Source organism: Mizuhopecten yessoensis, unplaced genomic scaffold (assembly GCF_002113885.1).
Source record: "Mizuhopecten yessoensis strain PY_sf001 unplaced genomic scaffold, ASM211388v2 scaffold455, whole genome shotgun sequence".
Lineage (NCBI taxonomy): Eukaryota > Metazoa > Mollusca > Bivalvia > Pectinida > Pectinidae > Mizuhopecten > Mizuhopecten yessoensis.
Window position 1 is genome coordinate 59901 of NW_018403555.1, and position 18288 is coordinate 78188.

General features: G+C 36.6%; 1 protein-coding gene across 1 annotated transcript in view; it reads left to right on the plus strand.

The window, feature by feature from the left end:
* The first annotated feature begins 136 nt into the window (after nt 1-136).
* LOC110449450 (ceramide synthase 5-like) overlaps nt 137-18288 on the plus strand; it is a 32285-nt gene continuing 14133 nt past the window's right edge. The window contains exons 1-2 of the mRNA XM_021496329.1: nt 137-559; nt 13569-13695. Coding sequence (XP_021352004.1) covers nt 375-559; nt 13569-13695 — 312 coding nt within the window. The 5' untranslated portion in view covers nt 137-374. The remainder of the gene's footprint in view (nt 560-13568; nt 13696-18288) is intronic.

The following is an 18288-nucleotide window of genomic DNA, read 5'->3' on the forward strand; positions in this document are numbered from 1 at the left end:
CACTAATAAATACAGTACGTGGAACCTCGAGCTCCTACCCCAAACAATCATCCAATCAAAAACAACAGCAGAATTCAGGACACATACAGTATGCAGGCCTATAACATAATCGAACAAATATAGAATCAACAACACAACTAACTAACCCTATAGCAAATTCTGACCAAAAACACTGTACACATAACAACGCACTACAAGACCAACCACAATAACCCGTAATCGTCAATATTGGCGGAGGATATGGTACTAAAATTCAACTATATTCCGGTCAGTTCCGGTTAACGTTCATATTTGTAGTAGGACCTAAACTTCCCCCGACTTTCTCCGGATGCCATACTGTAGTGTTACCCTCGCCGATAGCACTTACGCCGATTATGGCGAATTTTCAAGCTTTGAGAGATTGGTTCTGGGACGAAAAGTTTTGGCTGCTCAGCAATGCTACATGGGATGATTTCGAAAATCCTCCTCCCGGTGTGTATTACCCTTTAGAGAGACATATTCTTCTTCCAAGCCTTCTTATAGGAGTTCTTCTGATCGGAATTCGTCTGGCGTATGAAAGGTAAGCCTAACACAGTTACCGGTTGTACCGAGCAGGTGGCATGTTGTCAACTTGTCACTGTAATGGTTTTCGTTAATTTTGCATTGCCAGTTTCAAAAAATTCTGGTAAGTAATTGGATATTTTGTTAATAGAAAAAAAACCATATTCCGTAACACTCCGGATGCTTTTTTCACCACTGGTTTGCTTAGCTGCGCGCCCGTAGATACATACACATACTGACACAGTGTCAGTGGATAACGCAACCTACCATGCTAGCATCAGTATTTTCGAGATCCAATTGACTTGTAATTATTCTTTCTACGAAAAAGACTGTAATTTACTTATACAGCAATTACGACTAGCATCCCCTAAGTGTAGATCTTTCTATATAAAACTATTTTTAGACTGATGTTGATCGCATGGATAAGATGGCTGCCAGGTGGCCATCTTGGATTCTGGCAGTTAAAGTTTGTTTTCCTGAATTTTCAAAGGACCTGTTACAGGAACAAAAGAATTTTGCCCACAAAGCAATGTAACCATTACTGGGTTATATTTGTAGCTCCCTAAGACACGACCCATGAGATATTTTTTAAAAATTAAAAAGGTCCCCAGGGCCTGTGCTATGAACTATTTAGTGCCGCCGTTCAAAGGTGTACGACAGGGTTCACTTTTTTGTCCAAAAAACTATCAAAACAATGTTTTACGCTACCAAATAATATTATATTATTTAAAATAGGATCTGCTGCAAATTTTGAACTCAAATATGTAACAAAACATTGCATAATAAAAAAGTTATCAAATCTTAAACTCTAAAAGTGTTGGTATTTTCATACACTTTTTTGCTACATCAATTGTTTTACGGAAGTAAAACACCAATTTCCGGTTCTTGTACACCAAAAATCTTTTAATATTATTTGGTGCATTTTGTTGAGATACGATAGTGAAAATTTCTGAAAATTTGAGAACCGGTAAATTTGTCATATAAATGTCAAATTGTAGCAACGTCTATTTCCAAATAAAATCCAACAACCTTATGACCTATAGTCATGTTTGATAATTTAACAATACGTCGCACCAATTTATTATCGCAACTGATCAAATTTTCATCAATAGGGTCTGCTGCTCATGATGAGCCCAACTATAAAGCTAGATGTTGCAAAATAACAAAATTATGCAGTCTCACACACATAAAAGTTTAGTAAGTTATGTACATTTTCAGTTGTTTCGCATCTTTACGGAAGTGATAGACATATTTCCGGTTTTTGTACACCAACATACTTTGGATATTATTTGGCACATTATGCTGACTGACGATAGTAGAAATTTCGAAAAAATCGGTAGCCGGTAAATGTGTCATCTTAAGGATAATATGTTGCATGACCAATGTCATAATAAATCTTCAGTTACTACAGATCAATGCAATTATTTCATAATTAACCCAAAATCATTCCAATATACTATCAAGGTGGATGATATGGTTTATAGTAGAGTATGACTGATTAACTAAACTAGGTGGTTAAAGGGGGGATACAGCAAAAGTTAGGCAATTTGTCAGAACATTTGGTGTACCAGTATAATATGTTGAAGCTATGCTAGCCCATAAAATTGTTTCTTTTTAGGAGAGATATATAGTTTCCAATTCATGGATTGTTGTATTTACTGTTGTTATTTTTTTAATTTGACAACACATAGTCAAAATTAGTCATTCAAAACATTTTTCTGAATTTCTGCTTTCTCAGTTCAATCTTAGGTCTTATTATTTTTTCATATTATTCCCGACAAGTGATTTGCCAGAAGTGCATCACGTGTCCACCGATAAAAACCGATATTGACTTGGAGCGCGTGATTTTTGTTGAAGGACTGGGTGTTTATAAAAATAGAATTATGACGTGTCTCCAAACAATGCACCGTCCCACTTCCGAAGCTTTTTTTATTTATTTTTTCAGATTTCTTGCATAACTGTTTTGAAAAATAATAAAACAATTGTAGCCTTTAACTTCGGTCAATACCTGGATTTATCAACCTGAGAAAAGATATATTGACCTCGGACTGCGTCCTCGGTCAATTTATCTTTTCTGGGGTTGATAAATCCAGGTATCGACCTCAGCCAAAGGCTATAATTGAATAATGTTTCTTTTTTGAATGCATTCACAATATGCAGTCTCTGAATTTGCGAGCTTTAGGCTGGAGCGTTTTAGTATCTGTTAAATGTGCATAGTATCCTAGATAATACAGTATTGATGCGACATGAGTCTTTCCTGCAGGACACACACAATAGTATGCCTTGACAGGATCCTCTGATGCGTGTAGGTCAAACTCTATCCAGACATTGTATTTTGCCTGTGACCTGTGGCGAGAATGTAATTGGCCTCGCAGAAGGTCATCAGCATGTTGGTACACCCATATCTCATAATCACCCCCATCTGTCTGATGTTCTGTGATATAGCCAGGTGCCAGCTTCAGCTGATATGTACCACAAGCCAAAGTCGCATTGACCTGTAGTTATTGAAGATTTATTTTGACATTGGTCATACAACATATTATCCTTAAGATGACACATTTACCGGCTACCGATTTTTTCGAAATTTCTACTATCGTCAGTCAGCATAATGTGCCAAATAATATCCAAAGTATGTTGGTGTACAAAAACCGGAAATATGTCTATCACTTCCGTAAAGATGCGAAACAACTAAAAATGTACATAACTTACTAAACTTTTATGTGTGTGAGACTGCATAATTTTGTTATTTTGCAACATCTAGCTTTATAGTTGGGCTCATCATGAGCAGCAGACCCTATTGATGAAAATTTGATCAGTTGCGATAATAAATTAGTACGACGTATTGTTAAATTATCAAACATGACTATAGGTCATAAGGTTGTTGGATTTTATTTGGAAATAGACGTTGCTACAGTTTGACATTTATATGACAAATTTACCGGTTCTCAAATTTTCTGAAATTTTCACTATCGTATCTCAACATAATGCACCAAATAATATTAAAAGATTTTTGGTGTACAAGAACCGGAAATTGGTGTTTTACTTCCATAAAACAATTGATGTAGCAAAAAAGTGTATGAAAATACCAACACTTTCAGAGTTTAAGATTTGATAACTTTTTTATTATGCAATGTTTTGTTACATATTTGAGTTCATAATTTGCAGCAGATCCTATTTTAAATAATATAATATTATTTGGTAGCGTAAAATATTGTTTTGATAGTTTTTTGGACAAAAAAGTGAACCCTGTCGTACACCTTTGGATGGCGACACTAAATAGTTCATAGCACAGGCCCTGGGGACCTTTTTAATTTAAAAAAAATATCTCATGGGTCATGTCTTAGGGAGCTACAAATATAACCCAGTAAATGTTAAATTGCTTTGTGGGCAAAAATCTTTTGTTCCTGTAACAGGTCCTTTCCTATCTCTAGTAGACCAAGTTACCTCTGATCCTGACACCAGACTTAGACATTTTGACATATATAGATGTCTGGTGTGTGTCAGGCCCAGAGGAAACGAGACTGGCTTATTATTACATTGTATCTCTACAGGTACCTCTTCGGTTTAAGCAGGTTGTTCATAACAGTACCAGTGGCAGATCCAGAGGGATTTTTTGGGCTTCAGGAAACTCCCCCCAGCCTGAGAATTTGCTTTAAAAATCATGTATTTTCACCATTTTCCTCAATTTCCCCCCACATGGAACCCCCCCTGGAAATTTGGAAACACCCTCCCCAGATAGGTCTCTGGATCCGCCACTGAGTACATATGGATAATTATCCTGCATTTGGGCAACAGTTAAGTGTTTATGTCAATGGGGGATATTAAAGTTGCCAAACGCAGGACTTGCCCTGTGTTTGGAAACTTTATAAGCATCTATCACAAAGAATTAAGATCCCCGTAAGATCCCCGTACCACCAATATTAACATAACAGATTCAATGCATTGTTGATGTGACATTGATATATTTTTTATGTGACGTCATACAATTCAATATTGTTATGAATTGCAGAATCCCATCTCAACCCTAGGTCAAGACAAGGTTGCGTCTACTTTTAGATGAATGTGGGCCATCTAAGTTGATATTCACAAAAATCACATATTTTTTTCGAAAAATTATCCATGCTTTCTGTGTGCAATATTTTCCCAAAGTCAGAAGACACAGACCTCTTATGAAAAGAGGTACAAAAATCACTTTAACCATATCGATCTCACACCAAGAGGTATACACCTGTCCAGGGTATACGAGGGGAAAACTTCTTCAAAGGTATCAAGAGCTAATAGTAATTAAACTGTTTTCATTTCTAAAATAGATTTTATTTTTACATTGGCATGTGAATTGATAGGGCAGACTCTTATCTTATGTCACAGGAGAGGATAAATGCACGGCCAGACCAGGATTCAAACCTGGGACCAACTCTACCAACAGACACTATACCAATAGAGATTAGTTTTGCAGGCAATCAACCCAGTCTAGCACTGCTATATTCTTCCCTCTATTTTTATAGTTATGTCTTTGCCCCCAAATACAACACTTTTTACTACCCATGGCCTCTATAACGGGAGAAAAGAAATGTATGGACAGACTGGGATTTCAACTTGATTGTCACTCTCTGAATGCTAGACAGGTGACCTCTTCTGATTGAGCTTCCTGATTGCTGGTGAATGGCACAGGCAGGTCCAATCCCGCTACACTTCATAATCAATTTTAACAATGACAGTTTAGCATCAGTCACTAGCAAGTTTAAACAGATTTTGCGAGATTTTATTGTACTCTAGCTCGGGTCTACACTAGCTATAGGTATATTATAGGTTTATGGGTTGCACCAGGAATTAAATAATGCTGTGTAAACATGGCTGGTATTACAGTCTTGGTAGTTAGATTAAGATAATAAACCTCAACTCTGGAATGGCTCAGATTACATTGACATGTAGAACGTAACATTATGTAATAATATACTGTATTACGGACAGTAGAAATATTTCTAATTGTCACAACTTCTATCTAGATGCCATATCGTCTGATCTAGCCATTACAACTGTCTATTGTCCTTTGTTTATGTTATGCCCTGCCTGTTTAAATTATGCTGTGTATGCCCCTGCCTGTTTTAATTATGCCGTGTTTGCCCCTGCCTGTTTTAATTATGCAGTGTTTGCCCCTGCCTGTTTTAATTATGCAGTGTTTGCCCCTGCCTGTTTTAATTATGCAGTGTTTGCCCCTACCTGTTTTAATTATGCTGTGTATGCCCCTGCCTGTTTTAATTATCCTGTGTATGCCCCTGCCTGTTTTTATTATGCTGTGGATGCCCCTGCCTGTTTTAATTATGCCGTGTATGCCCCTGCTTGTTTTAATTATGCCGTGTTTGCCCCTCCCTGTTTTAATTATGCTGTGTATGCCCCTGCCTGTTTTTATTATGCTGTGTATGCCCCTGCCTGTTTTAATTATGCCTTGTATATCCCTGCCTGTTTTAATTATGCCATGTATGCCCCTGCCTGTTTTAATTATGCCGTGTATGCCCCTGCCTGTTTTAATTATGCAGTGTTTGCCTCTGCCTGTTTTAATTATGCTGTGTATGTCCCTGCCAGTTTTAATTATGCCGTGTATGCCCCTGCCTGTTTTTATTATACTGTGTATGCCCCTGCCTGTTTTAATTATGCAGTGTTTGCCCCTGCCTGTTTTAATTATGCAGTGTTTGCCCCTGCCTGTTTTAATTATGCTGTGTATGCCCCTTCCTGTTTTAATTATGCTGTTTATGCCCCTGCCTGTTTTTATTACACCGTTTTACAGCTTAACAGTTTATAAGAAGGTCCCGAGAATACCTCAAGATGAGTGTGTATTTCATGGTCACAAATGCAAGGTCATGGTCACTGTTAACGTTAATACATGGGTCACAAGGTCATGGTCACTGTTAACGTTAATACATGGGTCACAGGGTCGTGGTCACTGTAAACGTTAATACATGGGTCACAAGGTCATGGTCACTGTTAGCGTTAATGCATGGGTCACAAGGTCATGGTTACTGTTAACGTTAATACATGGGTCACAAGGTCATGGTCACTGTTAACGTTAATACATGGGTCACAAGGGCATGGTTACTGTTAACATTAATACAAGGGTCACAAGGTCATGGTCACTGTTAACGTTAAAACATGGGTCACAAGGTCATGGTCACTGTTAACGTTAATACATGGGTCACAAGGTCATGGTCACTGGTAATGTTAATACATGGGTCACAAGGTCATTGTCACTGTTAACGTTAATACATGAGTCACAAGGTCATGGTCACTGTTAACGTTAATACATGGGTCACAAGGTCATGATCACTGTTAACGTTGCCATTAATAGGTCAACAAGTGCTATTTTGTCAACAGAGTCGTTACCAATACTTCGAATGATTATTGAATACTTTTGTGTATATGATTTAATGAGAAACACAGCCATGAATGCATAATACTTTCATTCTTAACATTATTAGTTATGTGTTCTTTTGTAAACTGTACTCAAATTGATTAACCTGTTCCTATTGTGTTAACAAATTATGTTGTCCACTAATTTTGCCTTACCATCTATTTGATTTTGCATTTATTATATTATTTATCATTGTAACTACATTATTCTGTTTGTAAAATCTTCTTACAGGAGGAAATAAAGAGAATAATAATGATAATAATAAATGATCTTTGTCAATATTCATGTTGTACATATACCAAGACAAAGACCTAAGCTGAAGTTGAACAAAACTTTCACATGACATTTAGGGCTGTCACAATATATCAGAAAACAGGTATATCGCAATACACAGGTATAGTGTATGGTACCACAATACAGAGATGAAATATTGCTGTATCACAATATTTTTCAAAAGCTTATTTTTATGTGTCTGCTTGGTGTTTTAACTTTGCATATTACTACAAATTCTAACAGATATACCAATAAGCATAAAGCAGGCTTTTAATAGTGGTGGGAATGAGTTCAAATTTTGTAATCAATGGTTGGTTTGACACAGATCTTAAATCTATATGATCCATATTATATTATTAAGTTTGATAACATTCTGACAACAAATTATAATAAAAATGGGCATATCCTTCCTATGACAATACATCGGGATACATGTATTGCAATATATTCATTCTGTATTGCAATATATCATGATACGTTCTTGGCGTATTGCGACACCCCTAATAGTATTAGACATAAATTGTATATCGTTTCACCCCTGAAGTATTCTCATTATTTAGTAAAAGCTAAACTCATGTTCTACTTGTTTCAAGGGTACATAACCATTCCTTTCCAAACCTAACAGTCACTGTACTGATAATAATTTACATTTTTGAGTGTTTACGTTTTTCAATAGCTCAGTCAGTGAACAATCATCAATTTTCAAGCCAAATTTAATACATACACAAATGTAGCAGAACTTGACTGGGTCAATCGCAGATTGATAGACCGTCTGTCTAAAGTTTAGAGGGTCCCAGGTTCGAATCCCAGTCTGGCTTTTGCATTTCTCCTTCTCCTGTTACAAATTTGGCACTCAACATGGTGCTCTTGTGTATTTGGGGTTGAAGACTTTGTTAAAGGAGGGAGGAAGTGGAACTTGACTGGTTCGATCAACAGCGTCCAGGTTGCCCAAATGGAAGAGTGTCTGTCTAGAGTTCGGAGGGTCTAGGGTTATGCAAAAATTACATTTAAGACTACATGTATAAGCGAGGTGACATTGGATGGAATTCCTGTGAACTTTACCAAAAGGTTGAAATGTGGTTAAATTTTAAATTCACTGAAGATGATAGATTACTGAAAAAAATCCACAACTGGTCTCTCTTACTGTCAGTCGCAGTTCGGAGAACAGAGTTATCAAACTGTTGAGAGATAATAACTTTAAACGATTACTTACACCACTAAACTCAGTAAAGCAATGTGTGAAATCGGATAGTTAAATGTCATTTTACTGGTCTGGATAATGAGAAAAAGCTTAGGGATTTACATAATGACCGTAATTGTGATAATGTCAATAAGTTGAGAACATACAGACTGTACAAAACTAGTGATTATTCGGAGACGTAGGCCTCGAGTGTTATGGGTTTCAGGTGTAGACACGTAGCTAGGCATTCGCTAAATTTTGTAGTGGTAATTTAAAGCTTAGCATTGAAACTGGTCGGTATTATATATCGCCCTAAAATACTTTTAGAAGATAGACTTTGTACATAAATTTGTAATTTAAGCTATTGAAGACGAATGACATTTTCTGATTGTATGTGATTTTTATTCAGATATCATGCAGACGCTCATCTTTTGACAACAGCACAACAGATTGTACCTGGTTATACCTATTTTAACATATTGTACACTGTACAGAAACTTGTCGTCTTAAATGAACCTAGTCTACACAATATGCCCTGCCCTGGCGAGCACAGTTCATAAGATGTATCATAGAAGAATGTGTTTTTAATATAAGCCTTATTAGGCTGGGTGTCAATCATACATTGCTTGTACATTTTCAGGGATAATCCTGGATAGGGTCATGGGGCCATTGACTCCTCAAAAATGAATTTGACCCCTCCATGTTCCAATTTTGTTTTAATTTGACAAAGAATGGCACTTCTTAATTTTGAATTTGACTAAAAATTGCTGAAGATGGCCCGCTGCTCTCAAATTCCAGGATTTTCCCTGCATTTTAGATCATGCTTGTATGGATGTATTTTAAGCAAAATTGACATGTGACACTTCAATAAAATAATTTGTAGTGTATTAGCTGACTGTGTTTTCTTTAAGTCAATTTCCTTTCGTATGTTGAAATATGTTTGATCTGGTTACGCTGCATGAACAGTACTAGTACAGGTGTATACTAGTGTAATTTGACAATGCCTGAGACCCAAGCCAGGCTAATGATAGCTTAATACCAGGAGATTTGTATTAACCCTTTCACCACTGCAGGCCATAATGGACTCATCAAGATCAATGCATGGAAGAGTTTACTAAAGTTACATAGGGGTGAAAGGGTTAACAAGTAAGGGGCCAGTTGAGCAGCTAACAGATTATAGCCTCAGTGAACTCGTCTTTGTAAATTTATCTAAGTTTGCCAAAGGTTATTATATAACATTTACTTTCAGAAAGTATATATACGTATTTATATATTAACTTGCATTACATTATTATTGTGGTTGGAAGAATAATGACTTGTTCAATTTTCTTGCGACTCGAATAAGAAAGCTCAGACAAGTCTTGTAAAACAACCCATTAGCCATTCCTCAAAGCGATGAAGAAAAATAATAAAAAGAATGTCTGGAAAAAAAAATTACAGCAAATTTTTGTAGAGAATTTTAAAGATGCAAAAAGAGAAAATTTTAAAGATGCAAGACCCAGACTTTGTTTGTCTCAATTGTTAACCATTTAATTTCAAAATTTTGAGATTATAACATTAAAATCAAACAAAAAATATTTGGTTTTTCCAGTTACCCTATTCTTAACCTACCCTAATTATCTTGTGCCTATACCCTAAACTTTATAAGGCAATTTTCAAAGAAGCACTGTTAAAGTCAAAATCACTCTCCTATATATGTATATAAACTGTATAAATTTATTTGTTAAAATAAAATGTATTACCTACCTATAGCTACCTACCCTAAATTTTTCCAAACATGTTACATAAAACAATATATTATTTTGTCTGGCCTAAATTATATTTGACATACAATGTATATAGGTCTAATGAAATGGTCTAACAAGTTTTTTAATTGAATTTGTAGACAGAGGCTGTCCCTTTCCTCAAAATAAACTGGTTGGTCAAACTAACAGCCCCACAGATTTAAACATAAAACATTTTTCTGTCCAGTAAATGAAAGTGGTTTTATATTATCCCTTTGTTGCTACGTTGTACCATATGACGAGACTAGGTTGCACCGTTTTCACTCCATCTGTCAGTCTGTACACGTCCATCCTTCTGTTCTTGCTTCTCTTTCAAATATACTCTGTTACAGGTGTACAGTGGCCAAATTTGGCATGCACGTACCTCATACGAAGGCAAAGTGTTGCACCCTTAAATCGTTTTTAATGCCCCACTATACATACAGAATTTTGGTTTTATGGCCCTACAAATGTGTGTACCTTTTTGATACTCAGGTTAGTTGTGATCATGAGGACCCTGCTTAGAAGAATTTCATGACTTCTGGATCCTAGGTGTACCACTGCTAAAAAATAAAACTAGGCATTCAAAACTTCTTTGTCCAGAAAGCCTATAACTTTAGCTTTTATAAATCATTTTCGAAAAGAAAATGATACCTTGCAGGACTTTTATGAAAATGGAGATGAAATAAAGAAAATATAATCAACAGTAGACATGTTCTGAGTGTAAAATAATATGTGGAGCACGACAACGACTTGAACCCTGGACTTTGGTTTGTTCTACCATTGTTGAAACTGATGGAGCTACACCAAAGTTAAGGGGAGGTTACTGTATATAGGAAAACCAGCAGTGCAATGGGACAGGGATCCTTTAAATTGTTTGGGTTCTTTTTAGGGTTTTATCCATTGAACTTCACTAATATGATGTTTTATTGGTTTATACATCTGTGACATGGATGTAGACTTGGAGGATGGGGACAAATGAACTCTATGATGGTTTATTGGTTTATACATCTGTGACATGGATGTAGACTTGGAGGATGGGGACAAATGAACTCTATTTTGAATTTGTCCAGCTAATGATATGATATCCTTAATTAAAGTTGAAGATGTGTAATTTTTCCCATTAGCTTACCTGTCCTAAAAGGCCAAGTATATATTACTGTCTTCAAAAAAAGTTTTTAAAATCAAATTCTTTAAGTCATGCATAACCTAACAGTATTTTGAGTTATCGTTTATTAGGACTGTGTACCCTGAAATCAAAATGTTATAGTCACGTTTTTATTATCTCACTCAAATGTCTTTCTTTAAAATCACGAGCTCCAGGGCTTTTGGGATTTTTTTCTAGCTATCTAAATTAAAAATCTTATGACTTGGCAAGGTAACTGATTTTTTTTTTGCATATAATTATTTGAATATTGTATGATTAATTAATTCCATCTTATAAAGAAATACTAAATATAGCTAAAACAAGATATGTTGATTAGACCCATGGTCCCCTAGGCCTTAGGATTTGTCCCAGGTTAATTGTAACATGAAAATTGAGATCTTCACTCATTTACCAAATACAGTTGCTAATTAGTTAGCAAGATATTCCTCAATTTTTCTTCTTTAAAAATAAATAAAAATAAAGCACCTTTTTGCTCTATATGAAGCAGCATTGATGCATATATGTGGATCTCAATCAAATTTCCTTTGATAAACATCCTTGGTCCTGAAGATTTAGGACCTGGTAATCATTTGTTAGCTCACCTGACACACATAACTTTTTTTCTGAATGACCAACAGGCCTAGGGTGATGATTTTTGGCAAGTAACATGCTGAATAAAGGTCTAACATGTTGTTCAAATGAATGACCTTGACCTTATTTAAGGTCACATGGCACAAATATGTTGAAATCTTTTAACCACTAATATCTTATCAACTACCAAAAGACCTAGGGTGACACTATTTCTAGTTTGTTCAAATGAATGACCTTGACTCTTTTTGATGGAAAGACCTTGATCCACTATAATTACAAGGTCACAGAGAACAAATTCACTAAAATCTTCAAATAAAACTTCCTCTTAAATTAAAAGAAAGATATTTGACAAGCACTATGCTGGAATGAAGAGCTATGACAATCTCTCAAATGAATGACCTTGACACACATTCAAGGTCACAGGAGACAAACTGGTTAAAATTTTAAACAGCTTCACGGAGTTCTGAATAACTCATGGCTTAATGCCAAGCTATGGTGATGATATTTCACAAGTAGCACGTGCTGGTAAGAATGGATCTCTAGTTTGTTCAAATGAGTGACTTTGACCCGCTTTAAAGGTCATAATCACAGTGGACAAATTAGTTAAAGCCATTAAACAAGTTCTATTTAATAAACAAGAGACCTTCAGGGTGATGATATTTTGCCAGTAATATAATTTGATGGAGGGCTATCCAATCGGTGCAATTTAATGACCTGTACGTGAGCCCTTTTTTACGTCATGGGCCATATTGGTTAAGTTTATCTTAAACATGTTTTCTGAATAACTAAACGGCTTAGAGTGATTAATTAATGTATCAATTATATATAAAGTCAGCATCAGATCCGCCCTGTCGCAAGGAGACAATTACAACAACATATCGCTGCCTCCACCATGCATAGACACCTACACACATACATTACACACGATGGAAGAATAGGACATTCCACCCGTTAATACCAGAAACAAAACAAAATCTTTTGCCAGTAGCCTACATGTTGGTAGAATGTAAATGAATGACCATGACCTACTTTCAACATCACAGTCTGACAGAGTCAAATGTGTGAAAATCTTATTATAGATTCTCCTGAATAACCATGAGTGTAATTAATATTAATGATTTTTTTTTAATGATTATTTATTACATTTAAAGATTTAAAACCTTGATCTACTTTTAGGGTTACAGTTGTGAGATTAATACCGGTTGAGTGATACAGACCCTTTGGGTATAGAGTCATGTTGATATTGGGATTTATGCATCCTGATATATTCTCATAGGAAATAAGTGCTCATGCAATTTAAAGAGAATTTATTGTCAGAATGTTATCAAATAAATCATATGGATCACGCTGATTTCAGATATTTGTTAAACCGAAAATTGATCATGAAATTTCTATTAATTCCTACCTCTATAGTCATAGTCTGTTTGTGGCTATTTGCATATAGAATGTGAATTAATTTGAAAAGTCAAAACACTTGCAGATAAAAACCAATTTTGAAAATATTGCGATAAAGCAATGTTTAATTTCTGCAATAAAATATAATAAACCTGTGTATTACAATAATAACAGTTTTCCAATATATTGTGACAGCCGGGCTGGCTACTAATTTAAATGGGTCTACAATAATAATGGTTGTCTTTGAAAGTTTTATATGTTTTGTTTTGATAGGTTATTGGTGATCCCGTTTGCCCTGTATATGGGCCTGACCTTCAAGAAACATTACGCTGTAGAGAAGAACCCCAGTCTTGAGGCTGTGTATGCTACTGACAAGTACCCAGAACAGGACCAAGTACAGGTAACACATCCATGTAGTGTTTCACATGGCTGATTTAAAGGATTCCTTCAAATGTATGTGGATAGTGGATAAATTTCACCTGCAAAGTTTTTTTTATATTTTTAATTCACAGCACTGAGGATGTTATCCCCTATCTTCAATATATCCTCGCTGTAATGATTGAAATTGTATGAAAAAGAAGGGTAGCACGCTAAGATGAAAACAAACAATTTTTTCTACTTGGCCAAGCTTACCTATTTTCCTATGAAAGACATACCACAGTCTATGACAAGTAGAAACATGTTTTCTGCTTGGCTTTACCTAAATAAATAATCCATTTTTTGTTATCCGAGACATTACACAGTCATGCATGACTTTTCTCATACCCCACACCCAGCAGTCATGTAAGCCTTGATAGATCTATACACATTGGAGGTTTTAGTACAATGCATGTTATATGCATCAATAATGGATTCTTTCTCTGCTTCTGAGTGTTTTTATACGGCACCTGCCAACTATGGCCCAAGTTTATCACAAAGTGCAATGTTTAAACTGAGCTGTACAGTTAATGGTTTTAGGAATACAGGGTCATTTAAACTGAGCTGTACAGTAAATGGTTTTAGGAATACAAGGTCATTTAAACTGAGCTGTACAGTTAATGGTTTTAGGAATTCAAGGTCATTTAAAACCTTCTACTGTGTTGGATTAGTGGATCATACATATTGTGTGCAGAAAAACTGTACTTTAATTGTGTGGTTCATATTGACAATAATGCACAATTTAAGACCCGTCTAGTTGTTTAGCCAAAGATGGGTCATTGTAAACCTTAAGCTTTTTCTAGAAATACTTAAGCTGATTTGTCCTTATAATACTGCGGAGACCTGCTGATTTGTCCTTATAACACTGCCGAGACCTGCTGATTTGTCCTTATAACACTGCGGAGACCTGCTGATTTGTCCTTATATAACACTGCCGAGACCTGCTGATTTGTCCTTATAATACTGCCGAGACCTGCTGATTTGTCCTTATATAACACTGCCGAGACCTGCTGATTTGTCCTAATATAACACTGCCGAAACCTGTTTGATTAGAAACTTGTATTGTTCTAAATTTAGATTCTTACTGATATAAATTACAACGAAAATGCCAAATTATGTGTATGTATAAGGGTAGACTTGTCCACACTGTTTGAATTACTTCTTTGCCCCATATAAGGGTAGATGTATACATGTATGTGTAATTTTTTTCTCTGATCATAAAAATGTGAATGTGCACACAATGGGTGTTTATATAAATTATGCATGTTTTTTACAACACTGTGGCCATTGTTTTATGTGGGCACTTAAGGGTAGACCCTAGTTACATCTAGGTCACCCGATCACTCACCTAACTATTGCAATTGCCTTTTGTCCATCATCAACTGATGTGCATTGTCTGCACCTGTTGGGGGGAGGGAGCGCTGCGGTGGCCAAGTGGTTAAGGTGTTTGTAGCCACCTGTTGGGGGGAGGGAGCACTGTGGTGGCCAAGTGGTTAAGGTGTTTGTAGCCCTCCACCACTGGGTCGTGGGTTCGAGACCTAAGTGAGACAGTCGCCAGGTACTGGCCATAGGTCGATGTTTTTTCTCCGGGAACTCCGGCTTTCCTCCACCACTGGGTCGTGGGTTCAAGACCTACGTGGGGCAGTTGCCAGGGACTGGCCATAGGTCAGTATTTTTTCTCCGGGAACTCCGGCTTTCCTCCACCACCAAAACCTGGCACGTCCTTAAAAGACCATAGCTGTTAATAGGACGTAAAACACAAACAAACAAAACTGCACCTGTTGTCCAAAACAAAAAAAATACTTCAAACTTAATTCTTCTCCGAAACCATCATCCAGATTTTAATGAAACTTTGGGGTAATCATTTAGGCGGTAGGGGGATCAGAATCCATACTTAAGAAAGGGCTGACCTAGTGACCTATAGCTCTCATTGGGCTGAGGGACAGCCTTCAGCCAGGGCCAGGAGGTGTCACAAAAAACCTTCAAATGACATATCCATAGAAACTAAGAAGTGGATTTTCATTTTCATGTAATATTTTGTAGCTTATCAAATGTAAAACAGTACTTATGCTATAGTCAAGCACGTCACTGCTACTGGTAAACTGTAGTCTTAGCCCAAGCTATTTTCGCAGTGCCCGCGTGATACACAGGTAAAATATCTATCAGGCGTGACAATCACACCTGTTCGACGAATAGATAGGATTAATACCTTGTTTGAGGAATACAGGGTATACGAGGAATAACGGTTTGACTAATCCAGGGTCACTTTACAAAGAATATGTGCAAAGTCGGTCAGGATCAAACGAACTGTTTGACAAATGAGGGGTATTCCAGTTAACCGAGTTCGATGAAGTGGAGTTTAAGGTCATCAGAGGTCAGGAGTTCAAATCCCTGCTGAAGTTTTACACTCAGAACTCTGTTTTTGATTATATCGAGTTTATTCATCTGCATGTGTATTATATTTTCATAAAAAGTCCTGCAAGGTATGGTTTTCTTCTCGGATAAGATTTATCTAAGCAATAATCATGCTGGAAAAAAGCTGTTTTCAATGCATAGCTACAATGTTTGGCAGTGGTAATCGGGGATCCTTAAGTGTACCAGTATAAATACCCAGATAATTTCTATAGGTTTCTGCTCTTACAATAGCACACTCAAGTTCGCAGCAATCCCGTCGTGTCACATCCTGTTTGAGAAATATGATTGCTTTATAAACATTTATACTTTCAGAATTATATAATGAGTCTATAGAAATGTTTTGTCAGACAACAGAACACCATGCAAGGAGAATCCAAACACAATGCGTTGGCATTGACAACTTCCACTGAAGGATATAGGTATTGCGTAAGAAAATCGACTGAAATCTGACTTCTTTGCACTCTGTCATTATGAATGTTTGTACAGCTATCGGACGTCTATAGACAATCACTACAACTTGTCACTCCAAACCTTTAAACCATAAAAAGCAATCAAGGAGCAAGGACAAAAATGTCCATGGAGGTAACACACAAGACAAAATGGAACTCAAAGACAATATAGTACACAACACAAGGACAGATGAGTCGAAACTTGACATTTTTATTTCATATGTGCTTGTCAGGTTAGGTCGCCACACCCTTGATCATGATATGTCCCCTTCCAATGCGATTCTGAAGAATTGTAATCCTAGTAGACCTGAACACAGTGAATTTAAAGGCTGTATTTATATGGTTGACACTGATATACCAAAACATAATTGTAGTTTGAAATTAGGTCATAACGCAGGCCATAAGATTTCTTCAGGATTGATTTAGTGTCATCCTTTTCACCTGGTGACAGATATGTACACCTAGAGAAGACAACTCTAAAAAACATTTTATAGAAGATATTACTGACAGTAATTCTGTAGAACTTGGTGGATTCAGTGGGGGCACCTTGAGGGGGCCTCAAATGACTCGATTCAGTGGGGGCACCTTGAGGGGGCCTCAAATGACTTGATTCAGAGGGGGCACATTGAGGGGGCCTCAAATGGCTCGATTCAGTGGGGGCACATTGAGGGGGCCTCAAATGGCTCGATTCAGTGGGGGCACTTTGAGGGGGCCTCAAATGGCTCGATTCAGCGGGGGCACCTTCAGGGCACCTTGAGGGGGCCTCAAATGGCTCGATTCAGTGGGGGCACCTTGAGGGGGCCTCAAATGGCTCCTGGGTTCATACTAATATTATACTTTTTGTGTATTAGCAAATTTTCCCTTTGATATAGTTTCTCAAACAGCTTACTCAGTTCAGGATTTTACCATTAAAATATTGAGAATGGACTAGTAACAGGTACGTGACTGCAGATTCAGTTACCATGGCAATCAGCTACTGTATACATGTGACAAGACATTGATCAAAGTACACAAATCTAAGCAATAGAATGAACTCCTTGCCATGACATACCATCCCCGTAATGATGACAATCTTGCATTTTGAATTAAAGCAATTATTTATGATGAAGGTCCCTATACCTGTTTGAACTGATAAACAGTCGATGGCAATTCCCCAGCGATGATTATCACTCACCTGGTACCTAATGGCACCTACGTGGAGTGCAGATGGCATATATTGCAGAACTGTGATAATCAAAGAAATTGTAGAGATACACTGCATAGCCAACAAGTAGTGATGATTAACAAGTGTAAAAGAATTTTTCATGAAAAATAAGATCATTTTTTATGAGCTTCAGGGTGTTTGTAATATACAGTATTTTTAATTAACTTTCAGTCTAATGAATACTAATCTCAATTGATTATCAAGATTTAATTATTTTGCTTCCCTGCAGTGAAGCTGTAGAGGAGGGATGGGGGTTAAGTTGGACGGACAGGGGGAACTGCTTATTCATTTGTCTGTCTATCCATGAATGAAATCTTGTTCCGAACTTGTTTTTGAAACTAATTAGCTGGCTTCAACACAACTTTAGGATTGGTATATTATGTAGATTCGAATTCGCACCTGTTACATATATATTTTAGCTTAAACTTTTCCCTAAGAGTTATTTCCCTTTCTGTACTTTGTCATTTCAAGCCCTGTCTAGATATTTTTTTCTAAAAATTATGTGACC